We start from the raw sequence: 26,302 nt of genomic DNA, 5'->3' as shown, positions 1-26,302 counted from the left end.
CATTTTTACAAGCAGTGCACGAGGGTCTTCAATTTCTCCACATCCTTGCCAGTTTTGGAGGGGGGGGTTGTAGGGTGGGGTTTGGTTTTTGGAGACAGTTTCTCTGTGTAACAGTCTTTGTAGACCAGGTTGACCTTGAACTCACAGAGATCCACCTGCTTCTGCTTCCTGAGTGCTGGGATTAAGTGTACCACCATGTCTGGCTTGTTGTTGTGTTGTTTTGGTTTGGTTTTTGGCTTTTCGAGACAGGGTTTCTCTGTGTAGCCTTGGCTGTCCTGGACTCGCTTTGTAGACCAGACTGGCCTCAAACTCACAGTGATCCACCTGCCTCCTCCTGCCTCTGCCTCCCGAGTGCTGGGATTAAAGGTGTGCGCCTCCACGCCCAGCTATTCTGTCCATTCTTAATAGAGCTGTTAATTTTCCTGTTGCTGGTAATGAGTTCTTTGTATATATTTCATGTAATAGTCTTTTATATCAGGAATGTTTTTTGTGGGTATTTCTACTGGTCTGTGGCTTGTCTTCTTGTTTTCCTAACTGATGATTTTTTTGATGTGCTCTGGTGTGGTGGTGTTTGGTAACAAAGAGGTCCTGTACTACTTGATCTTTTTTACAGATTGTATGTTCTCGGTAAAATAATTGTCCTATTTCATATTTTTGCATCTAATGTGTACTTCTGGTATTTATTTCTGTGGTGAGGCACAGTTAAATCAGGACACCTTGCCAAGTCTGGCTCTCCCATGTGGGTTCAGTGCATGAAGCTCAGATTGTCAGGCTCGACATCAGGTGCCTTACTCATCTCACCAGTCCCCTAGTTCCTTTCTGAGAAAGAGCCACATGCAGCCCAAGCTGACTTAGAACTCACTATGGAGCTGAGGGTGAACTTGAACTCCTGATCCTCCTGCCTAAGCCCCACCCCCAAGTGCTAGGATAACTAGCATTTTAGGTCTGTGCTGTTTTGCTCTGTTCTGTCTTAGGTTTTGTCTTAAAGTCTTGTCTGTGCCTTTTTGACTCTATTATTAACTTTGTCTTCCTTGCATTTTGGTTTTGTTCTCTTTTAAATTGCATGTAGTCTGGTGGGTAGCACACTTGCTAATCGGTGGGCTGGATTCCATGAGTTCTAGAGCTGTTTGGCTGTTCCTCCTGCAGGCTCCCCCCACCCCCACCCCCACCCTACTCTGCCCCAAGTAGTACCCAGGAGGCTGAGATAGGTGGATCTTTATGAATTTGAGATCATCCCAGTAGATCAGGCTGGCCTCAAACCCACAGATATCCTACTGCCTCTGCCTCCTAGTGCCAGAAATTAAAGGTGTACACCACTACACCTGTCTTTCTTTGTGCTTTAATTAATTATATTTATAGTTTTGGGCCACATTTATAAGTTGAACATTATCAGCATTTTTTCAGGCGGGAGGCTGAGTGTGAAAATAAAGTGGGGTCCTAGCCAGGAGTCAAGGTGAGGCTGTCTGGTCCCAAAGATGAAGAAAAGTCAAGATTTTTAGTTTCTATAGGAATTAGCTCCCCAGGGAGTTCTTATCTGCCCTATTCATTTCAGCTGCCTGTGGGGCTGCTAGTGGGCACGGGCCAGTTAGACTTTGGAAAGCATAGAGAATTGTATGTGACAGAAAGTTATGGGGAGACTTGCCAGTGCTAGGAGATGGTGGCACACAGGAGACTGTTGAAGCTGTGTGGTAGGGAAAGGAAGATTGATGGCCTGCTGGGAGCTGTCACCAGTTTCACAGGTGTGGTTCTTACACATTCACAGCTTTGTACAGCATCACGTCACTCTTCTCCAGAATGTGCCTAAACAACTCCTAGCCCACCTACCTAGTTAGTGATCGTTCTCTGGTCACCTATGTCGAATCTGCTTTCTGCCTCCAGATTTGGCTCTTTCTGGGTGTTTTATAAAGTGAGATGTACAATACTTGTTCTGTGTTTGGCTGTTTTAGGTAGTATAATGTCTTCAGGGTTTATCACACGTACTAGTAGTACTTAATTCCTTTTAGGCTGTTACGTTCCATTGTGTGATATGGACCAAATTCCACTTAACCATTCATCTACCAATGCTTTATGTTTTTAATTTGTAGAGTATATTTTGTTTCCTTTGATCTTAGGAGTTTGAAATGAATGAGTCCTATAAAATACACTAGTTTGAATGAATTGATGTCTAATCTCTTGTTTTATGTAACCTTGGCTGGCTTGGAGCTCACTATGTAGAACAGGCTAGCTCAAACTCAAAGAGATCATCCTGCCTCAACCTCCAAAGTGCTGGGATTAAAGGTGTATTCCACCATATTTAGCTAATATCTAAATCTTAATGGAAAAATACAGAAGCATTTCTGATTTGTCAGTCTGAAAATTCATTTTGACTCCCATAGCTGAAGACTGTATGTAGTCTTTCTTTGAACACAGCCATATTTTATTGCTCATGGTTTTCCAGGGCAAACTTGAAAATAATATTAATGCATTGTTATATATTTTAAGTATACGAAGTATACTTTTTTCATATTTTGCTGGTAATTACATTTTGTAAAACTAGATTCAGGTTTTGCAATTAAGTTGGCCATGTGCATATCAGCCTGCATTGCAGGAACACTTGGAACCCTGGACTATCGGTTGCCATATTGCTGACCTCAAGACTTCTTTCAGTGTTGTCTTGTGTCATATTTACTTATCTTTTTGCCTTGGGTTGTTCCCGACTCCCTCCTGGTACTTCTTGTGTCTAAATGATGGTGGCTAGGCTCCCCTGTTGGTTCCTCACTTCCATCTTGACAGCTTATGTCTTGTAAATAAATATTCACTGATGTTGCCTGAAACATGACTTGGCATTTCATTTCCGGATATACCCCTGGTTACTTGTGTTTAGGTTGTCTGTCCTGTCTCCCTTGCAAACCATTTCTGTCCTCTCTATGAACCACTCAAATGTTTGCTGTTTTTACCTCCAACACTGGCTTTATTTCTATTGTCATACTTTTAATTCTTTTATATCTTTTTAAGTTATTTTCATTTCACCTTGGTCTTTTATCTCCATATGTACCTGTTGAATGGAATTTGCCAAAGTGTTAGCTCCATGCTGAAGCAAAGCATCTGTCTTCTCAGAGTAGACCCCTCCGTGTGCAGTGATCTTTCCTTCTGTGCTTCCTTATGTTTTGTTGGCCTTATGTTGGGTATTTGGGTTTATCATTGAATAGTAACTTTTGTATATCAGATGAACATTTTAAGAAATGTTTGTGCTCCAGATGATGGCAACTCACACCTTTAATCCCAGCACTCGGGAGACAGAGGCAGGGAGATCTCTGAGTTTGAGGCCAGCCTGGTCTACAGAGTGAGCTCCTAATCAGCCAGAGCTACTCAGAGTGTTGGGGCTGCTGTGCCCCCCCCAAATTTGTTTGTTTGTTTGTTTGAGATAGAGTTTCTCTGTGTAACAGAGCCCTGATTGTCCTGGACTTGCTTTGTAGACCAGGCTGGCCTGGAACTCACTCCCCTACACCCAATTTTTAAGAAAAATTTTTTCTTTCTTTTTTTTTTTTTTTAATGGTTTTTCGAGACAGGGTCTCTCTGTGTAGCCTTGACTGTCCTGGACTCACTTTGTAGACCAGGCTGGCCTCGAACTCACAGTGATCCGCCTGCCTCTGCCTCCCGAGGGCTGGGATTAAAGGCATGCGCCACCACGCCCAGCTTGAAAATTTTTTTCTTTAGTTTTTAATTATGTGTTTGTATATCTCTGTGTGTGGGGTTATGTAATGTCCATGAAGGCCAGAGGCATCAGACCTCCCAGGAGGGAGTTACTGGCAGTTGTGAACAACTTGACATGGGTGCTGGGAGCCAAGCTCAGTCTGTAAGAGCAGTGCAAGCTCTACCACAGAGCTTCTCTCTAGCCCCAGGAGTTCAAATCTCTTCACTTCAAATTATCCTCTCAAGCCAGGCTTGGTGGCACACACCTTTAATCCCAGCACTCGGGAGGCAGAGGCAGGCGGATTACTTTGAGTTCCAGGCCAGCCTGGTCTACAAAGGAAGTCCAGACAGCCAAGGCCACACAGAGAGACCCTGTCAGGGGTGGGAAGTGCTGTTCTTCCAGAAGACCTGAAGTTTGGGTCCTAGAACCTATATCCAGATTCAACACCCTCTTCTGGCCTCATGGACATTTCACCCACATGATGTACACTGACACAGTGACATACATATACATTAAAATAAATTTTTAAAAAGTTTTTTGTCCTCAAAACATGTGACTTTCCAGATTTGATGTTTGATGTTACTAGATTGTCCCCACAACTTAAGAAGGATCTGCTGAGCATGTTCAGACCACTGAGCTACATTCCCAGCCATATTTGGTTTGTGTGTGAGAGAGAGACAGAGACGGAAAGAGAGCTCATGGGCATATGTGTGCTTGCATGTGTATGGTTGACATGGGTGTCTTCTTGATCCTTCTTCCTTATCTGTTGAGTCAGTGTCTCTAGCTGAATCTACAACTTGCCTGGAGGGCTAGTCTGGTAAGCTAGTGTGCTCCTGGAACAACAAACAACAGCAGCACCCACCACCAGAGTGTTTGTACCCGCTTAGGAGCTGGGATTTCCAGCAAGTCAGCACCTCTTCTGGCATGTATGTGCTAGGGATCTGGACTCTGGTCCTAGTGCTTGCACACCAGTGCTTGGCCACTGAGCCATCTCTATCCTTATTCTGGATTTTCAAGACATAGTACACTCCAGGTGCAGTAGCACAAACCTGTAATCTCAGCACTCCAGAGCTTGAGATGAGTGACTGTGAGTTGCAGGCTCGAAAGGAAGACAGCTCAGTCTTGACCTTCATTCTTCAGTAAATAATAACAACAGCAATGATACTTTGTTTTAGACTGTGTAGGCATTACTTTGATAGGAGAGAATTATGTTGTCCCAATTACCTCCTCATTGCTGTTAAGCGAAGCCCCTTCTACCCTCTGCTCTTTTCTTTTCCACATTTGAATTGCCATTTAGAGTTTGTAGCCAAACTGAAAGAAAGCTAGATTTCATAGTGTTTTGCCCATTTTTTAATTTTTAATAATCTTTGTTGCTTGCCTACCTGTCTTGCTAATGCAGTGTTGGAGCATTTTCTAAGCCTGACGCTTAACTCCATGGGTGATCCTGTTTTACTTTGTGAGTATGGGGCTTGGATGGAGGCCAAGGAGAGAAGAGAGTGTCGCAGTGTGGGTTACAGAGTGTACTCACACTTGCTGTTCCTTCTGAATATCTGGCAAATTGCCTTATTTTCAAAAGCCAGGTGTGACTTCTGGCTAATAGTGTGTAGAATCAGGGCCCTTTTCCCCGTCCACGTTTCATCGGCCTGTTAGACGTGCCTTGTGCAGCATGATGACGTTTCCCATGGATAGTGCTCAAAACCAGGGCGAAGTCTTGGCTCTCTAGTATCTAGCAAGTTTTGTCCACCAAATAAATGTGTTAGTGTTTTGTTGTTTGTTTTTAATACATAGACTCACCATGTAACACTGTCTGGTCTGGAACTCTTATAAACTAGGAACTGGCCTCTGCCTCCCAAGTGCTCACATTAAAGATTTGAGCTATTGTGTCCATTTGAACAAATGAATGAATGAATGAATGAATGAAGAGAGAATAAGATTCTTTATTCTCAAGTAGTGCCATTTAACTTCTAGTGTGAAGATATGGTAAATAGGTTATTTCTGGAAAGTAGGATAATGAGTATCTTTCATTTTTATTTCCAACTTTATTCTAGATTGAGGGGTTATTTTTGGACAGGTTATTAAGATATTTTAAGATGGGTTTAAGAGAGGATTAAGAGAAAGAGGGTGTTGAGGAAGGCCTGCTGCTGGACATGGGTGTGCTCTCTAAGACAGAATTGTAGTGTTTGAGGGTTTTGTAACGACTGACCATATACTGCTTTTATTTTCAGAGTAAAACACTATTAAAACTGTCCCCTTGCCGGGTCGTGGTGGTACACACCTTTAATCCCAGCACTCAGGAGGCAGAGGCAGGAGGATCCCTGTGAGTTTGAGGCCAGCCTGGTCTACAATGTGAGTCCAGGACAGCCAAGGCTACACAGAGAAACCCTGTCTCGAAAAACAAAACAAAACAACCCCCCCAAAAAAACAAAAAACAACCAAAAAACTGTCCCCTCACAAACTTGGAGGTGCTTCCTATTGCTCAGGAACTGCAGATGGAGCCTTATTTCCCACTGCCTGCCACTGCCAGGTGCCCTCTGACCTTACTATCTCATGGCTACAGCATACTTGTTCTTTTACCTTAATCCCACCTTCTGCTAAGTGCTACTTGGATGAGTAAATTATGAGGACAGTCTTAAATCTGAGTGAACAATCTGTTTAGTTAACCAGATGACTCACCGGATCTGTGCTTGTGGCATTTATAAGTAGTTAGGGAAGAAATATTCATTCACTGTAGTGAATATTAGGTTAGAAAAAAAATTAATGCTGTGGGTGTGGCTGGTAGTTTCCTGGGGATGTGACAGGCCTGTGTGCTTACTGGATAGCTTTAGGGTAGAGAGAATGAGGTGATCAGCTCGTGTTGGCTTGCCCTGAGGCCTCTGACTTTAGCACTGAAAAGTCCTATGACCCAGGAACTCTTCTGGTTCTAGGGCAGGGGGTTGGTTAGTCTTCTAGCAGAAAGCCTTTTTAGGAAGGCCACATTTAAATGTTTGAGGGGGCTGGTTGAAAAACTAAAGAATGGCTCTATTTAAAGTTCAAAGACAGAGACTGAAAAGACACGCATCTGGACAGAGAGTGGCCTGGTCCTGAAAGGCATCATGGGCTTCATCCCAGTCCCTTGAAAGGATTTTATACGGTGACCCATAGTGTGTGGCATTTCTAAAGTCATTACCTGCCTTGTGAGAGAAAGACTCTGTGAATCTGAAACTGAAGAGTAAACTTGGGGATAATAGGTAGCAGTGATTAAATCCTGACACAGGCCTGGTCACTTTTCAGGCTCACTTTTCAGGGAATGTTAGGCTACTAATCACTCAGATTTCATAGGTCACAATGTAGACTGAATGTAGACAGGGCCTCTCTTCTCTCTGCCACCTACTGAAGCACATGTGACACAACAGCCCTCTAGGGGCAGGGTTAGAGCTTTTAAAAATTGTTTTAGAGCCCGGTGTGGTGACATACGCCTGTAATCCCAGCACTTGGGAGGTAGAGGCAGGTGAGCCTCCATAAGTTTAAGGCCAGCCTGGTCTACACAAAGAGACCCTGTCTCAAGAAACAAACAAACAAACAAACAAACAAAAACAAAAACACAAAAACCCAAAAATTGTTCTAGAAACATCTGGTATATTCTGAAGAGCCTAGTTTTTTTTTTCATAATTTAAAAGGATTTTTAAATTCACATGTATGGTGTTTTGCCTGCATAGATACCTATGTGGTGCTGTGCCCATGGAGGCCAGAAGAGACTGTGATACCCTGGAACTGGAGTTGCTCATGTGGATGGGAAATTTGAATCAGCCTCTTTGGGACAGCAGTCTATACTCTTAATTTATTTCTTCATTCATCGTCATCGTCATCATCATCATCATCATCAGTTTTGTCCAGGTGTAGTGGCACACACCTTTGGGCAAAGAAATAAAACAACAAAAAAAGTCAAAATGGAGAGAGGCATTTCATTATGTAGTTCAGGCTGACCTGGAACTTTTTATTGTAAATCTTGTTTTGTTTTTTAACTTTTTATTGATTCTTTGAGTTTAACATCATGCACTGCAGTCCCACTTATCTCCCTGTCCCCTCGCATCTTCCCTCTACTTTTGCAACTTCATCACCAAGATTCAAAAACACACAAACAAAACAAATCAAAGCATGGAAAGCATCTCGTCATGGAAGCTGTAGTGTGTCCCATGGTATACCTCTCTGTTGGCACATCTTCTCTTGCAATGCTCATTGCAGTGAGTCACTGCTGACCTGGAACTTGTAATCTACCTGCTTGAGCCTCTGGAGCAGCTGGCATCACAGGCATGCTCCACTGCACCTGGCTTTAGAAAATCTAATGGTTACCTGAGGAGGATAAAAAATGATGTCTAATTTTGTCTTTGTGAAAATCTGTCAAAGAAGTTATACAAAGCACTTTGTATGAACATCAAAGGTAGAAAGTATCGCAAAATGCCATCTCAAAGTCTATTTAAAAAAATTTTTTTTTAATGATACAAGGTCTCACTATGAGTCTCTCTGGGTGTCCTGGAACTGACCACACACACCAGGCTGAGCTTGAACTCCCCGAGATAAGGCCGCCTCCTGCCTCCAAGTGCTAAGATTCAAGACATGCACTACCACACCTGGCTAATTATTCTATAAACAGAATTATAAGAGCTGTGGCTGCATCATGACCTAAAGCTTTCTTTTCCTACTGTACCCACCACTTGACTATATTGTTTTCAAATTAAACTCAAAATGAAATACCATTTCAGAACCAGTGGAATGACCATATGAAAAAAGCCAGTGTGGAGCTGCAGAGTTGGCTCAACAGTTAAGAGCACTTATAGCTCTTGGCAGAGGACGGGAGTTCAATTTCCAGCACTCGTGTGGTGGTTTACAACTTCTCTAACTCCACCTCAAGGGATCCAACAGATCTCCAGAACAGGGGACTGTCTTCTGACCTCTGCAGGCACCAGGCACACATGTGGTACAGACATACATGTAGGCAAAACACTCATGCACATAAAATACTAAAATAAATGGGAGCCAGAGGCAGGCAGAGTCTTCAAGTTTGAGGCCAGCCTGGTATACACAGTGAGTTCCAGGAACAGGGTACTAGCAGACTCCTACCACTGCTGCGTCTTGTACTGTCTTTCATGTGTTGAGTGACTGAAGTTGGCCTTAAATTCTGGTCTGTTCTGGCTCCAGCTCCCAAGTGCTAGAGTTCGAGGTGTGTGTGCCACCACTTCTGGCTTGGTTAGTCTTCTTAATTCTTGTCAACATTAACACTATTAAGTAGTATTCACTGGTGGCTTATTTAAATTTATACAGTAGCTGAGATTGTCATATTCACATGTTATTTGCTTATTATTTATTGGATTCTTTTGTTTTATTTTTTGTTTGTTTGCTTGGTTTTTCAAGACAAGGTTTCTCTGTGTAGCCTTGGCTGTCCTGGACTTACTTTGTAGACCAGTGGCCTCTATCTCTCAGCCATCCGCCTGCCTCTGCCTCTTGAGAGTGCTTGGACTAAAGGTGTGTACCACCATGCCCGGCTATTTATTGGATTCTTACGAACATTTATTTATTTTTGTTTTCTATGTCTGCATGTGTGTGTGTGTGTACCATGCATGTTCCTGATACCCCCAGAAGGCAAGAGAAGATGGGTACTGGATCCCTTGGAATTGGAGTCACAGGTAGTTGTGAGCTGTCCTGTGTGTGCTGAGAGCCAAACCCAGGTTCTTAGCTGCTGAGCCATCTCATTTTTTGGATTCTTTGTCTTTTCATTTTTTCTTTTTAATCCAAAGTACATTTTTAAAATCTATCTTTTAAATATTGACCAGCTTCCTGCTTTGATTCTCTTGTGTAGACTGTACACTTATTTACCAGGAAGTGCTCTCTGTAGTGGAAGTTTTGGTTTGTTTAAAAACTCAATTATGTTATATAAATATGTTTTTGTTTTAATCCCAAGTGTGGCACATGGGGCTGCTTTTACTTTGTCCACAGTTGATAATTGCCTTGTGTGGCTTGGAGAGGGGTGTGGTCTTTGCCAGCTACAGATTAATTTGGAGGACTCTTGAGGGGCTATAAAAATCAGAGCCCAGAGAGAGAGGAAGAGGACCTACACACAGACAAATCCTGTCTTGAAAAAATAAACAATGAATCAATCAATGGTAGTGATTTTAAACTTTACTTGAATTTTATAGGCAATCACTTTTATTTAGAGACAAAAGGATTTGGTAATAAGAAATTCAAAAAAAAGAAAAGGAAAAAAAAAAAAAAGAAAAAGAAATTCAAATGATGTGTGGTTAACATTGATTGTGACCCTGGCAGGATTTATAATAAATAACCTTGAAAACAAACCTCTGGGCATGTGCGTGAGGGGTGTCTAGATTAGGTGTGTTGTGGGAAGAGCCATCCTGACTCTGGATACCATCATTTCATGGACGAGGATCCTAGACTGAATAAAAAGAAGAAAGAAGCAGCAAATAATAGTGTTGTATCTCCCTGCCTCATGAGTGTGGTGCAGTGTGGCCAGCAGTCTCATGTTCCTGCCACCGTGCCTTCCCCATTATGATGGTGGTTGTTCTTGTTAGACATTTTATTACAGCAACAAGAAAAGTAGCTGATGAAAACTTCAAAATACTTTACACATCTGCCGTTCCCCACCCTACTCCCTGAAAGAATAAGCAACAGTGGTACACCATGATGAGCAATGATGCTTCATCCCTGTAACCTCAGTGTTCAGAAGGATCACAAGCCTTTACTGCACAGCAAGGAAAGGAGTGTGTGTGTGTGTGTGTGTGTGTGTGTGTGTGTGTGTGTGTATTTCTCAGTGATTTTGTTTTTCCCTTTCACTGTGATGAGGCTCACTAGTTAAGATTTGTTTGTTTGTTTGTTTGTTTAATCTGCCCAGAGAGATTTATTTTTGATTTGTCCCTGAGGACTACAGCTTTTTAGATCCTAGCTTTATGTGAAAGGGACTTACATTACAGGTTTTAAACTTAGGTAGAGTCTGGTTTGGGTGCCTGTTCCTTCTGGCTCTCATCAAAATAGAAGAGTGTGGGTTTAGTCAAGCATCACTGAGAATAAGTGGGCTAGTGAATGGCTTACTCTTTTGAGTATCTATTTTCACTTTCTTTTTGGACCTAGTAGAACTTTGGCTTTGAGGAAAACTTGTAGGTACAGGTGCTCCTTCCGCCATGTGGATTCTGGAGATAGAACCAAATCGTCAGGCTTGGCAGAACGTATCTTTGCCCACTGAGCCATTCCTCTGGCCTCATGACTTAGAATCTTTTGGTCAGTCACATGAACTTGTATTTATCTGAGTTTGATGTGGTCTCACTTCCCTATGCTCTCTACAAGTCCTCCCTGTGTTCCTGCACCCGCCTGTCATCTCTTTGCTTTGGAGCTTGGCTCTCTCGGCCTGGTGTTCTGACTGGAGTTCTCACCGGGTGAACGCATTCCTTCCTTTCCAGTGCCGAAGCCCCTGTCTCAGTGAGTAGCAGCGCCTCCAGGTAGCTTGGCTTATTTTCATCTATACTAATGCTCACAGAGGTTCTTCAGGTTTGGAGTGCAGTGGTGTCAGCTTATGGAGAGATTGTTACAGAGTTCCAGTCTGTTATTACATTAATAAATTCCTGAAAATATATAAAATTTAAGTAAAAGTTTGAACCAGAATTCTACTTTCTTTCCATGTTTTCTGGTAATGTGCTTTTCACTTGTACCACAGTTGATCCCTGTAGATTTTAATAAATTCATTTCTACTAGTTTGACTGACTGATTCCAGACACTTCTTATTTATTTTTGCGATGTATTTAGCTACCCCTGGTCTTCTTTAGTACACAGTTGAGGAATTGTTTGTGTTTGAGGCTCATCACAGTTAAACAATAGGCCTGTTAAAGACACAGTGTTATTTGGGCACACTTTTTCTTTTGCCTACTTGTTTGTCACTGAAAAGTAGCAAAAAGTAAACAGATTGGAGAGAGGCACTGCTTAACTTGTTCTTCCCACCCCTCGACATTTGTGAGTAGTGATGGAACAGAATATAGGGTATATTATCATTTTATCATGAAGTTTGTTTGGCCTATTTTGGTTTTGGGACAGGGTCTCATGTGCCTCGGGCTGGACTCAACTCCTTATGCAGCCAAGGATGACTTTGAGCTTCTTGCCTCCAACCTCCCCGTGGTAGGGTGAGCGCACCCCTGTCTGCTTGGCACCGTGCTGGGTTTTGCACACTAAGCAGGCATTCTCTACCAACTAGGCTGCACCTCTAACCCCATGAATTGTTCTTGTCTAAAATATAAAGCTGAAGAATTTCATCAGGACTTTGTTGAGCCCTTTTCAGGCACCTCACACTGTCGATAGAAGCCGTGCGCAAAAAGCTGCTTCTTGGAAAAGAGATAAGGTCATAAGTCAGCTTGAGGGGCAAGTACAAAGTTTTCCAAAGGTAATCCTGTGAATATGGCATACTTTATCTGTGACTAGGGAACTGCTGTGTGAGAAAAGGACCACTACATTCAGGAAGGATAGACTTCACTGGGGTATAGAGTATGGTCAACACAAGTCAGTCAGCATTCCTGTCTAAGATATGGAAAGCCCTTGCCCTTTGGACTGAGTGAAGTGTTGGGGAAGAAAGTGACATAAATCATGGTCACAGTTGTAATTCGGTGCCAGAAGTCATCCGGTCTGCTGTGTTAGTTAGTATAAGAGAAAAGCATGAGGAAGGAGTTAGGAAACTTGTTGGGTCTGTGTGCAGGTTTTAGGAAGTCTCTTACCTTTTGGTGGGTTATTTCTTTCATGTATCAAATAAGGCAGATAATATATGTCAAAGTAATGCACCAGAGCAAGGAGCATTTGTGACAACATACTTGTGAAAGAAACAAAAGCTGCAAGACTCAGAGGGAAATAATATGTCTGCGATCTCTCAGTTGTTCTAAAATTATAGCTGCCTTTCTCCAGGTCTAGAATTTGAGCTAAATTGAATAAGTAAAGATTATTTTAAATTTTGTGTGAGTGCAGTTGGCCTTATTTTTGTTGTATAAAAAGGTTTCCTCACAAAAGATGCAGATGCAATTACCACTGAAAACCTTGTTTTTTGAGTTGTTTGGTTTCCTAACATATTTTTATATCAGAATTTATGTAAGGTAGGGATCCTATACTGCTGTACTCCACTGTTTTAATAAGACAGAATAGAGCTCAGCTGGTAAAGGTGGCTGCCTCCAAGCCTCAGGGCCAGAGTCTGATCCTGTTGTTGGATGCCTCTGTCCATGCTGTGGTGTAGTCCTGTGAATGGTGCTGCAGTGAGCACTGGCCTGCAAGTGTCTCTTCATATGCTGACTTGGAGTGTTGGCAAAACCATCAGTGGTATATTGCCGGGTCTTACAGAGATTCTTGTTTTAGTTTTTTTGGGAACCTCCACCACTGATTTCATAATGGCTGGACTAGCTTACACTTGCCCCAGCCATGCTTAAGGGTTCGGTTTGGGCACTGACAGTAGCATTTACTGTTCCTTGTTTCCTTAGTGACTGCCATTCTGGCTACAGTTAGCTGGAATCTCAGCCTAGCTTTGATTTGCACTTCCCTGAGGTTGGACATTCTTTATATATTTATTGCTGTTTGTTTTACAGATTTATCTCATGTGCAATCATTTGTGCCAGAGGACAAGTCTGGAATTCAGTTTGTTTCCTGTCACTTTGTAAGATTCTATCAAAATGTTGTCAGGCCTGGATGTAAGCACCTACCTACTGAGCTACCCCACTGATCCTGTGTTTTGTTTTTTGAGAATTGTCTGTTAATTTTTATTAGCCCATTTATTGATCAGGCCATTTGATTTTTTGTGTGTGTGTGTGTGATTTAGGTTTTTTTTTTTTTAAGTATATTCTGTCAGTCATGTCCAACCTGCAGTTCATGGGCCACAGGGATAGAAAGAGACCCAAAACAAAATATTAAACTTAGTTAAAATATTATGAGGTTTGTTTGGTTTGTTTGTTTGTTTGGTCTTTTTATGTGTGTGAGTTGGTTGTTTTGTTGTGATGACATTGCTGTTGCAATATCAAAAGGGGGAACACACCTGTTTGATAAACCTCTATAAGCTATATAGCCAGCAAAGTTTCCCCTTTTTATCTGGGTCGGGTCTCACTTGATTAACTATTTCCTTCATTGTACGGAAGTTTTAATTTCACGATGTCCCATTTGTTGTTTGTTGACCTTATTTCCTGAGTGAGAGGAGCCCATTCAGAACAGTATTAAAGTGCTTGCCCTAGTTTTTCCTTTAGCAGTTTCAGAATTTAAGGGCCCTGTTCAGAACCTCCTTGCCTATGCCAGTATCTTGTTTTTCCTCTACCAGTTTCAGACTTTGAGGTTTTACATTAAGATCTTTGATCCAGCCAGGCGTGGTGGTGCACACCTTTAATCCCAGCACTCGGGCAGGTCTTTGTGAGTTCAAGGCTAGCCTAGTCTACAAATTGAGTCCAGGACAGCCAAAACTACACAGAGAAACCCTGTCTTGAAAAACCAAAAAAGTGGTCTGGAGAGGTGACTCAGAGGTGAAGAGCATGGACTGTTCTCCCAGAGGTCCTGAGTTCAATTCCCAGCAACCACATGGTGGCTCACAACCATCTACAATGAGGTCTGATGCTCTCTTCTGGCCTGCAGGTGTACATGCAGACAGAGCACTGTATACATAATAATAAATAAATATTTTTTAAAAAAGAAAGAAAAACCAACAAAACAATCTTTGATGCATTTGGAGTTGATTTGCATGAGAGATAAGGAACTAATTCTTCTGTATATGGACATCCAGTTTTCCTTAAACATTTGTCGAAGAGGCTATCTTTCCTCAAATGTGTTTTTAACATCTTTGTCAAAAGTCATGTGTTTGAAGCTGAGTGGTTTCATATCTGGGTCTTTTATTCTGCTGATCTGTGTGTCTGTTTTTGTGCCAGTACCATACTGTTTTTATTACCATGACTCTATAGTGTAACTTGAAGTTAGATACGGTGTTACTTCCAGCATTCTTTCCTCCTCCTCTTCTTCCTCCTCCTTCTCCTTCCTCCAATTTATTTATTTTTATTTTATGTGCATTGCTGTTTTCCCTGAATGTATTTCTGTGAGGGTGTCAGATCTTGGAGTTACAGACAGTTGTGAGTTGCCATGTGGTTGCTGGGTATTGAACCTAGGTCCTTCCGAAGAGCAGTCAGTCCTCTTAACCACTGAGCCATCTCTCCAGCCCCCCAGCATTCTTCTTTTTCCTAAGGATTGTTTTGGCTCTTAGAGTTTTTTTGTGCTTCCATGTTAACTTTAAGAGTATTTTTCACCCATGTGATGGCACACGTCTTTAATCCCAGCACTCAGGAGGCAAAGGCAGGTGGATCTCTATGTGTTCAAGTCCAGCTTCATCTACAGAGCAAGTCTGGGATAGCCAAGGCTACTCAGAGAAACCCTGTCTTGAAAAAAGCAAGCAAAAAGATTATTTTCCTATTTTTGTGAAGCATGACATTGGAATTTTGATGGTTGCATTGAATGAGTAGATTGCTTTTGGTAAGGTGGTCATTTTTATGATAACTGTACTAATCCAAAAGTGTTGGAGGTTTTTTCATCTTCAAGGGTCTTCAATTTCTTTGATGTTTTAAAGTTTTCAATTTAGAGGTCTAGTACTTCTTTGGTTGCATTTATCAAGGTATTTTGTTGTTGTTGTTTTGTTCTGATACTGAGGCAGTTATGCAGTTGTGGGGTTGCTTCCTTGCTTTCTCAGAATGTTTATTGTTAGTCTGTGGGGAGCTGTTGATCTCGTCTCTCTGGCTAAGACTTGAAGTGCTGTATTGAAATCAGAGTGGAGAAAGTAGATGTCTTTAGCTCTCATCTGGGCCTAAACTTTGCTTGTTGGAAGAGTTTTGTTGTTCTTTTAATTGTTGTTTCAATATCATTGCTTGTTGTAGATATACTTACATTATTTGTCTCATCTTGGTTTAATTAAATATAGTAGAATATGTGTGTCTAGCACTTTGTCATTTCTTTTAGATTTTACAGTTTAGTGGAATGAAGTTTTTAATATGTGTCCTTATGATTTCCTAAATTTCATTGATATTTGTTATAATGTCGTTTTTTCTCATTTTAAAATTCATTTAATTATTTTTCTTTTTACATATGCATTTATGTTATTACACATATATACACAATAAAGTTATAATGTCTATTTATCTCTTAATTTTAAACTCGGGGTTTCTGTATATTATGGTTAGTTTGGCTAAGAGTTTATTCTTATTTATTCATTTATTTATTATGTATACAGTGCTCTGCCTGCATGCACACCTGCAGGCCAGAAGTGGGCACCAGATCACATTATAGATGGTTGTGAGCCACCATGTGGTTACTGGGAATTGAACTCAGGACCTCTGGAAGAGCAGCCAGTGCTCTAACCTCTGAGCCATATCTCCAACCCTGGCTAAGAGTTTATTAAAGAACTAACTTTTCACTTTATTGATTCTTTGTATCTTCATTTCCATTTCATCAATTTCTATTAGTGGTACATTCTTTTAGGAAAGTTTATATGAAAGACTAAATTAAAATCAATCACAAGGCTCTGGTGCATCAAATCAGCTTAAAGAAGTATTGTTTGGTAGGTTTAAGAGCTAAGGAACTGAATTGGAAGATGACTCCATCAGTAGAATGTGCGTTGTACAAGCGTGAGGACCTGAACTTGGGTCCCAGTGCTCACATAAGAAGCCAAGTGTTACAATCACAGCTCTAGGAGGTAGAAACAGGAGGGTCCTTGGGGCTTGCCAGCTTGCCCATTTGAGCCAGTTGTTGAGTTCAAGTTTCAGTGAGAAACCTGTCTGGAAAATAGGTATAGAGTGGTTGAAGAAAACACCTTTATCAGCTTCTGGCCTCCTTGTGCATGCGTGTAAAGGAAAGCCAAGGACTGGTCTCTGTGTCTTAACAGTAGGCCTACCAGAAATAGCCAGTATGGCTACTCAGGACACATCCTCATGGGAAATCTGTTTTTCTTAAGACTCCATATTATGTGGTGTGCCATGCCTATAATCCTAGTGCTCATGAGGCAAGAGGAGCCGTACAAGTTTATGCCTGATTAAAAACAAAGGGGCTGGAGACTTGACATGGTGGATAAGAGCAACGGCTGCTGTGGGGGAGGACCTGAGGACATTTGATTCCCAGTGTCCACATAGCAGCTCCCAACTGTCTGTAACTGCAGTTCCAGGGAATCTGATGCCCTCTTCTGGCCTCTGAAGACACTGTGCTCATGTCGTGTGTATACACAGAGAAATAAAAAAAAACAAACACACACCCAAGCCAAAACAACAATAACAAAAAAGAAACCAGACTGTTCTAATTTGCTTCTCTAATGTTATGCTGAAACACTGATAATTACTTGAAAATTTATAACAAATAAAAATGAAAACAAAACTGGTTAGAAACAACTTAGGGAAGGAAAGAGTTTAGTTAGCTCACAGAGTGCAGTCCATTATTGTGGGAAGCCAAGGCAGGAGCTTGAAGCAGTGACCGTGAGGAATGCAGCTTGTTGCCTTGTTGCCAAGAAAGCGCCCACAGACCAGTCTGATGGCGACAGTTCCTCAACTCAAGGTTTCTCTTCCCAGGTGATTTTAGTTTGTAACATGGTGACCAAAAGGAAGCAATGCCCAAACACGTCCAGCTTTATTTTGAAATCCTCTCAGAGTTGTTAGGTGTTCATGTGAACATGTTCTTCAAACATTTCTATGCCTAAGTATTTAGTGGAGATTGGTTTTATTGAGATAAACTTGTTTTGTCTTTTATCATTTGTCCAAAATTTTCAAATGTCACTAACTGGATCACATTTCCTAATTTGCAGCTATGGTGGGGGTAGTTACTGTCTGTGCTGTCCTTAACCTTGTAATTAATGGACTGTTTGGGGGATTCTCTCTTTCAGGCCATTTCATAATTCTGAATCATGTCTGATAACGGGGAACTAGAAGACAAGCCTCCAGCACCTCCTGTGCGAATGAGCAGCACCATTTTTAGCACTGGAGGGAAAGATCCTTTATCAGCCAATCACAGTTTGAAACCTTTGCCTTCTGTTCCAGAAGAAAAAAAACCCAGGAACAAAATCATCTCCATATTCTCAGGCACAGAAAAAGGTAAACAGTTGCTGTGATTTCAGAAGTCTCACATCGGCTTATGATATCCTATGGTGAATATAAATAGAGAAAACACTTGCAGACTGGAAAGATGGCTCAGCAGTTAAGGTCAGTTGCTGTTCTTGCAGAGAATAGCCCTGGTTTGATTCCCAGCACCCTCGGGGCAGTTTATCACTCTCTATAACTCCAGTTCCATGTGGGATCTAACACCCTTTTCTGCCTCCACAGCCTCCATCTGCAGTAGGTGTGCATTTGGTACACATACATACATGCAGGCAAACACCCCACACATAAGATAAGAATAAATGAATCTTTGAAAAGAAAGAAAGAATGAGCTGGGCAGTGGTGGCGCACGCCTTTGATCCCAGCACTCAGGAGGCAGAGGCAGGCAGATCTCTGAGTCGATGCCAGCTTGATCTACAAGTGAGTCCAGGCAACCAGCCCCCTACACAGAGAAACCCTGTCTTGAAAAAAAAAGAAGGAAAGAAAGAAAGAAAAAAGAAAAAGAAAGAATGGAAACACTTGCTGCTGATGCTTGATGGCACACTCCTCACTTAGGACCTGGGAGATCGAGGCAGCAGGGTCACTTGCGTTCAGGAGTTCAAAGAACCAAAAAATTCATTCAGTCAGTGTCTTATGTGTAGCCCAAACTGTTGATCCTCTTGTCTGCAGGAATGTGCTGCCATGCCTAGCAAGTCTATCTTACTAAACTACAGTTGGTTATTTAATCTGCTTGCTACAGATAATGAGTTTATATACTTTATTTTTGAGGCTTCCTAACATTAGTGAGATTTGTAATTGCCCTATTCTATTCTGTGTGGCTTTAACAAAATCTGAGGCTAAGTAATTTATGTCACTCAGGAGGTAGAGGCAGATGGATCTTTATGAGTTTGAGGCTAGCCTGGTCTACATATTAAGTTCCAGGTCATCCAAGGCTGTATAAGTTAAATCCTGTCTTAACTCTTACCCTCGCCACCCCAAAAGAGGTCCGTTTGGTCTGTTTCTGGTGGCTAGAAACTGCAAATAGCACAGCCCCAGTGTCTGATGAGGACAGTGTCATAGCATGGTGAAGAATCAGATGAGGAGCCAGCTCCTATGGGAATGTTCAAATTTAGAAGATTCAGAAGGAGCAGTCACCGTGTGAAGGAATCTGCACCCTCAGAAATCACTGTGCTCTCTGACACCAACATTAATCCATTCCGAAGGTGGTTATGACCCAGACCTATGTGATTGTCCTTCCTCTTAAAGCCCCAACCACCTTTCTGTACTGCTTTATTGTTGTGTGGTTGTTTTTGTTTTGTTTAGACATTCTCTTATAGCTGAGGCTGGTGTCAAATTCTGTATGTAGCTGAGACAGGCCTGTGATTGCTGCTCCTTCTGCCTCCACTCTCAACACGAATGATTGCAGGCTTCAGAACCATGCTCTATTCTTTCCTATACCACTGGCTGGGGATCAAGCCTCCAGGATATGAACCATTAGAGAACAAGCCATATCTAAACTATAGCAGTGATATTTGAGGGTATCTGCTTGTAATGGTTAATCTCAATTAATTGTCAGCTTGACAAGAATCAAGATGGGAACACACCTGCCCACTGGGTGGCACTAGTCCCTGGCTGGGATCCTAGACTGTGTATAAGTGGGAAAAGGGAGCTGAGCAGAAGGAACCATTCATCTTTCTTGGTCCTGGTTGAAGGTATAGTGTGACAGTAAGAGAAAATGAAACTAAGCTTAGATTCAGTTCCTAGCACCCAAATAATGAAAGAACCAACTCCCACAAATGGTTCTCTTACTTAAACACCACATACACAGACATAAATTAAAAGAAAAAAGAGGCAACATGGGATAGGGACTGGTGGGTAAAGTGCGTGTTCTGGAAGCCTGAAGGTCTGAGGTCAGGCCCCCAGCACCTATATAAAAAGCCAAGTGTGCAGTGTGTGCCTGTAGCCTCAGCATTGGGAGGGAGGGGGCAGGCAGATTCCAAGGGTTCACTGGCCAGCCAGTCCACCCAGGTTATGAGCTCTTTGTTCAGTGAGATAGTCTCAGAAAATAAGGTAAAGAGGGTGATAGAGAAAGACACTTACAGACCTTTCACTCTGCTAAGTGCTGGGATCCCAGGAGTGAGCCACCAGGCCCAGCTTAGATGAGACTGTTCTTCACTGTGACTTCAGCTAGGTCACATGTAGAAAAAGGCAGTGGCCTTAAGATTCCATGTCAACATGTGGCTCAGGATTTCACCTCCTGTTCTTCCTGCTGCTGCTGTTTTATTATTTAATAACTTTCAGAAGTAATTCAAAGAAGCTTCCATGATCCGTTATTTCCCATCTGTTGCCTGTAGATATCTTATAGATTATTATGTTTGACAAGCAAAAGTGGGAAATTAACATTTCTTTTTAAACATGAACAGATTTCTTCTCCAAAGTTCTCTTCTCTTCTCTCTCTCTCTCTCTCTCTCTCTCTCTATTTCTCTCTCTCTCATATATATATATATATATATATAAATAAAATCTCAGATAGTCACCCTGTGAAGCAGTTGGCTGGAATGTTAGGTGGGTGGAAGACAGTTGTGGCTGATGTGGCTTAAAGTTGATGCCCACCTTGGACTAAGCATCCATGATCAAAGTCGCATAAGAAATGACATTTTCCCCAATCATATGCGTTGGGAAGCAGTGAAGAGTTAAGTGCTCAGGAGAACAGGAGAAAAGTCTCTGGAATGGACTTTTTAAAAAGAAACCAATATTTCTTTATACACAAGCTTTTGTTTCTCTGTCATTTCTACAAAAATGGTATACAAATAAAACTAACACTTTTCCTGTTTGTTGTATATTGAGTTAGAAGCCCAGGGACAGAGAGAGAACAAGAAGTTCTGGCCTCAGATTACTCAGGTCAGTCTGGTAGAAAACGAAAGGTTGCTTACGATAGGTGTAATTGTGTGTTTTAGTAAAGACAACAAAATTTTTGCAAGCTTAATAATCGCCTTTCCCTCTGCTCCTTGCCATAACCCATGCTACCGCCTTCTTGCCACATCTCTTGTTAGTAAACATGCACACCTGGAAGGTCTAGAGGAAGCATGGACATTTTGCAGAAATGTGTCATCACTAGTCAAAAAATGGTATTGTTTCCGGTGAGTGCTAGATTAGTAGCATCTTTGTGCTAGTTTACTTCAGTGTGGAGTCTTTTGGTTAAACATGATGTACTAAAATAAAATACTAAAGTACTTGTGAAAAACAAGTGGAATTAAACAGATTGGGGTTTTAACACATTGAAATATTTTATTTTAAAATATTTACACATGTGTGTATATACATACATACTTGTGCATGCCAAACCCCAAGACTCAACTGAAATGACAGTTTAAAAGCCTTAAAGTCACTGTAAGGGTAAAGAAAAGGAAGAAGCAATAAGGTCTAAGAAATCTCAGCATGCACTGAGAAGATTGCAATGGAAAGACCATACCTGCCTAAGTGGACCGAGAGACAGCCATTGCAAAGTGTGTGTTGAAAGAGAAGGGAATCATTTTCCCTTCTAAGAGTCTCTGTGACTCGGGATTTAGAGACTGTAGGGAGAGGAGAGAGATGTCCATGGGATGACGGGAGTTACTTAATTCTATATAGGAAGTTATCCCCCGTACTTGTCAGAATTCACAGTTTCACTCCATTAATGGGCCATGCATATATTTTTATTTGGGAATTCTGAAAAGTTGAAGCATCAGAATAAAAAAAAAATACAGATTTGGTCTAAGTCATCACACAAAACTCCTTTTGTCTGCCTTGCTTTCAGAGTACTTTCTGCCTCACCTGGTCCCCAGACTAGACACTGGAAGGTCTCTCTGGATAACAGACTGTTCTGGGGGAAAGTTCTATAAGCTGAACCTTATCCTCATCTTTGATCTAGCTCGTCTCCTAGCATAATCTTTAAGGAAAGAAGACAAATTCATGAAACAAGAATTTTCAGAGGAAAAAAAGATAAAAGAATAACGAGAAGTAATTCTTGGAAAAATCAGTATTTAAAATGAACAGAACAAGAGGGTGGTGGTCGTGCATACCTTTAATCCTAGCACTTGGGAGGCTGCGGCAGTTGGATTTCTGTGTTCCAGGACAGCCAGGGCTACACAGAGAAACCCTATCTTGAATGAACAAAAACAAATAAAAAATTAGCAGAACAAATGTGATACCACAATAGGAGGTTGAGAAGATAATCAAGAAAATTCTCCCAGAGTGTGCTTTTTTGTTTTTGTTTGTTTGTTTGTTTGTTTAAGAAAAGGCACCAGGATGAGACTAGAAAAGATAACAGTTACACGTTGCAAATAATGAAAAAATTAAGTAGAATAAGGGAAATAAATAATATAAAGAAAAGAACCAGGGCTGGAGAGGTGGCTAACTGTTGAAGAACACTTGCTGCTGGATTTGGTTCACAACCATCTGAGACTCCAGTTCCAGGGACTTGATGCTGTCTTCTGACCTCCATGGACATTGCATATAGGTGTTGCACTTATGTACATTGGTATAAAATACTAATGTGCATTAAGAAAAACGATATTTTTAAATGGATGATGGAGAGATGAGTCAGCAGTTAAGAGCACTGAGCACTTGCTGTTCTTTTTATTTATTTACTTATTTATTTTTATTTTGCACTTGCTGTTTTTGCAGAGGACCCAGGTTTCTTCCCAGCACTCATATTATGTTATAACTTCAGCTCCAGGGCATCTAATGGCTTCTTTTGGCCTTTGAGGGTACCCACACACACTAGGTACATAGACTCAACTGGACGTACACACATACACATAAAAATAAATAAGATACTGAAAAGAGATTATTTGGTGAAGGGTTAGAGTAGTGGGCAAGGGTAGAATAGGAGTGATTGCCAATAATAAGGAGTGATTTCTTTGATGAAAATATGCTGGTTATGTGGCAATGATTGTGAAGTTACGAATATACTAAACCTCATTGGATTATACAGTTTAAACAGGTAAACATAACACAGGAGGCAGGAAGGAATAATAAAACTAGATTCAAACGATTCAAAAAATAATTGATAAAGCAGCCAAAATTGTACTATAGGAAATCTACCTTTTTATATATATATATGAAGTTGGGTTTGGTGTTTTTTGGATTTTTTGTTGTTGTTGTTTTGTTGTCTTTTTTTTTTTTTTTTTTTTTTGAGACAGAGTCTCTCTGGGTAGCCTCGGCTGTCCTGGACTCGCTTTGTAGTCCAGGCTGGCCTCAAACTCAGCAATCTGCCTGCCTCTGCCTCCCGAGTGCTGGGATTAAAGGCCCGCTCATTGTTTTGTTTTCTATACAAGGTTTTTCTGTGTAGCCTTGGCTGTCCTGGAGCTTGCTCTGTTTGAGGCTTGCCTCGAATTAACAGATCTGCCTGCACAACTATGTCCTGTATATATGAAGGTTTTGTATACACTTGCATGTTAGGTTAGAATAAAAAAGGTTTGCTGAGGTTGGGAGTAGAGGTCAGGATGAGCACATACAGGTCTAGGTTCAGTCTCCACTGAGAAGATACAAGGTAATGTTGTATGCAATTATGATCTGATAAATTCAAGTTATGAAGATTAATTTTATTTAAAAATACAGATTTCCGGGCCTAAGAGATGGCTCAGAGGTTAAGAGCACTTCCAAAAGTCCTGAGTTAAATTCCCAGCCACCACATGATGGCTCACAACCACCTTCAATGAAATCTGGTGCCCTCTTCTGGCCTGCAGGTGTTACATGCACGCAGAACATCATAATAAATAATAAATAAATAAATAAATCTTTAAAAAAAAAAATACAGATTTCCAAAGCTTACTTTAAAAAGATTAAAGACTATGTATGTCCTAGAAAAGTTCTATTTATAGCTAGCAATCTTTCTACAAAGAAAATCTAAGACTTGCCTGGCTTCCTTAGTGAATCAATAAAATATTTAAGGAAGAAATAATACAAGTTCTATACAATTTCCAGAAAATTGAATATGAGATAATGTTTCCTAACACTTTTAGTTAGTTTCATGTTTCCTGAATACCCAAGCGAAAAACATTAGTGGTGTGTGTGAGAGAGAGAGAGAGACAGACAGACAGACAGACAGACAGACAGAGCACACTAGCTATAGATCTCTTGAACTTGGAAGTGTTTTAATAATAGTAATCCAACAATGTATAAAAAGGGCCAAATATAGTTTGTCTCAGGGCTGCAAAGCTAGTTAAGCATTTGAAAATTTGTGTAATTTAGGATAAGCTGTATAATAATGTAAGTAGATTTAGAAAAGATATTTGACATCATCCAGTATTCATTTTTGACAAGTGTTGAGAAACCTTTAAAATCCAAGGAAATTAATAAATTTATATGAAAAGGTCATGTTAGAAACAGTGACTGTTGATATTAAACTAAAACACTGTGACTGTTTTCACTCCCTGTTTCAGTAAAAACACAAAAATACCTATTAGTCCTTTATTGAACCATGGTCTAGGAACTAGCCAATTCAATAAGAAGAAACAAGTAAATGAATATGATCTAGATTAGAAAGTTGCCAGCCTCTCCTTAGCTCAGCATAGCATATTACTCACAGAAAATCCTGTGCACCTACAGAAATTTTAAAAGTAGCTAGAAGAGAGTTTCAAAGGATCAGTCCTGAAAAACGAGTTTTATTTTGTGTTTTCTGGTGGGGTTGAACCCAGGGCTCTAAGTATGCAAAATGAGCAAGCTACCTCTTAGCTACATTACCAACCCCAAAACTGCCATTTTTAGTGACATCAAAAACCAAGTAGTCCTGCTTTTAATCCCAGCACTTGGGAGGCAGAGGTAGGTGGACCTTTGTTAGTTCGAGGCCAACCTGGTCTACAAAGTGTCTAGGATAGCTAAGGCTACACAGAGAGACCCTGTCTCGAAACAACAACAACAGCAAAAACACTAACTATTTTGTAGAGAAACCAAAACAAAAGAAAACAAAAAAATTTAGTATTCCTGTGCAGAAATACAAAAGTAATGGTAAGGTCTGTATTCTGTCTCCCAATACTAGCAAACATAGCTGAGAAAAATTAAAGACCTAATTTATAGAGATTTGTTGTTGGTCATGGATCAGTAAACTCTAAATTGATTTATAGGTTAAATGCAATTCCTGTCACCATCCTAGAAGGCCTTTTGTAAAAATTTGTTAAAAAGATGACAGTAATCAAGGTAGACATGATTTTAAGAACGCAGAACATCCAGAAATAGATCCAAGAGTCTAGAAGTTAGAGATTAGAGGAGGAGGACTAGGGAGAAGGAGGAACTGGTGTGTTTGAATCTGCAAAGAATGTTATCAGTGTTGTAAGAATGTTGCAAGAATTTTTTTTAAACCAGTAGAACCATAGGAAAGTTGTGTAATTTAAAAATGTAACATTTATATGCTAATAAAAAGGAAAGTGTAAGCCAGGTATTGTGGCTCATGCATTCAACCTTAATATCCATACACTGATACAGAAGAATTGCCATGGGTGTGAGGCCCTGTCTCAGAAAAGCAAGTTGGAGGAGGAGGAGGAGAGAGTGAAAGAAGGAAAAATTCAGCTTGGGCAAGTGACCTCTGTAGAATGTGTCTTTGGAGACACTTGCCAGCAAGGTGCATGTTGTGTGTACCAGTTTCCTATTGTTTCTTCACTCCTAATCGGTTTCAGGAAAAATAAAAACACAGCAATAAGTGCCACAATTAGCCTGTTTAAAGAGATTGTTTTCTCTTCCCCACCCTCACCCTTTAGGAAGTAAAAAGAAAGAAAAAGAGCGGCCAGAGATTTCTCCTCCGTCTGATTTTGAGCACACCATCCATGTTGGCTTTGATGCTGTTACTGGAGAGTTCACTGTAAGTTTACCTAGTGTCGTTTGCTGATGGCATTAAAGCATTGCTGATGAGTTGGGGAGATGGCTCAGTGGAGAGAAACACTTACTGTGCAAATGTGAGGGCCTGAGTTCAAATCCCAGAGTGCACACAATCAGCTGAAATAGTTACAGTACTCCTACAGTGTGGTGGGAGACAAGAGACTCCGAATGCTCATGGGACAGCTAGTGTGGTATATAATGAAGTAGTAAAAACAGGAGACCTGGGGCTGGAGAGATGGCTCAGAGGTTAAGAGCACTGCCTGCTCTTCCAAAGGTCCCGAGTTCAGTTCCCAGCAACCACATGGTGGCTCACAACCATCTGTAATGAGATCCGGTGCCCTCTTCTGGTGTGCAAGTGGACACTGTATACTTAAATAAATAAACCTTAAAACAAATGCCTGGATGATTTGGCATCTGGGATTTAAAAAAAACAAAAAACAAAAAACAGGAGACCTTGTCACAAGGTGGGAGACAGCAATGCCTGAGATGATCTTCTGACCTCTGCAAATGTGTACACACTCAACATTAGAAACCAGAAAAATGCACTTAAGCATTTTTTTTTTCAGTGTTGTTTGAAATCAGTTTTTCTGTGTGGCCTTTTGAGACAGGATTTTTATGTAGCCCAGGCTGGCCTCCTTTGACATTTTGTAGTTGAGGCTGGTCTTGAACTCAGTCCTCCTGTCTTTGCCTTCCA

General features: G+C 41.0%; 1 protein-coding gene and 1 pseudogene across 1 annotated transcript in view; one reads left to right on the top strand and one right to left on the bottom strand.

Annotated features, from left to right (window-relative positions):
* Pak2 (p21 (RAC1) activated kinase 2) overlaps positions 1 to 26,302 on the top strand; it is a 58,752-nt gene that overhangs the window by 6,609 nt on the left and 25,841 nt on the right. Inside the window, exons 2-3 of the mRNA XM_051149760.1 lie at positions 17,565 to 17,772; positions 25,491 to 25,591. Of these exons, the coding sequence (XP_051005717.1) occupies positions 17,586 to 17,772; positions 25,491 to 25,591 (288 nt within the window). The 5' untranslated portion in view covers positions 17,565 to 17,585. The remainder of the gene's footprint in view (positions 1 to 17,564; positions 17,773 to 25,490; positions 25,592 to 26,302) is intronic.
* LOC127193484 (uncharacterized) lies at positions 6,959 to 7,080 on the bottom strand (annotated as a pseudogene).

This window comes from Acomys russatus, chromosome 8, assembly GCF_903995435.1.
Source record: "Acomys russatus chromosome 8, mAcoRus1.1, whole genome shotgun sequence".
Lineage (NCBI taxonomy): Eukaryota > Metazoa > Chordata > Mammalia > Rodentia > Muridae > Acomys > Acomys russatus.
The sequence above is the reverse complement of the archived record's forward strand: the minus strand, read 5'-3'. Positions and strand labels throughout refer to the sequence as shown.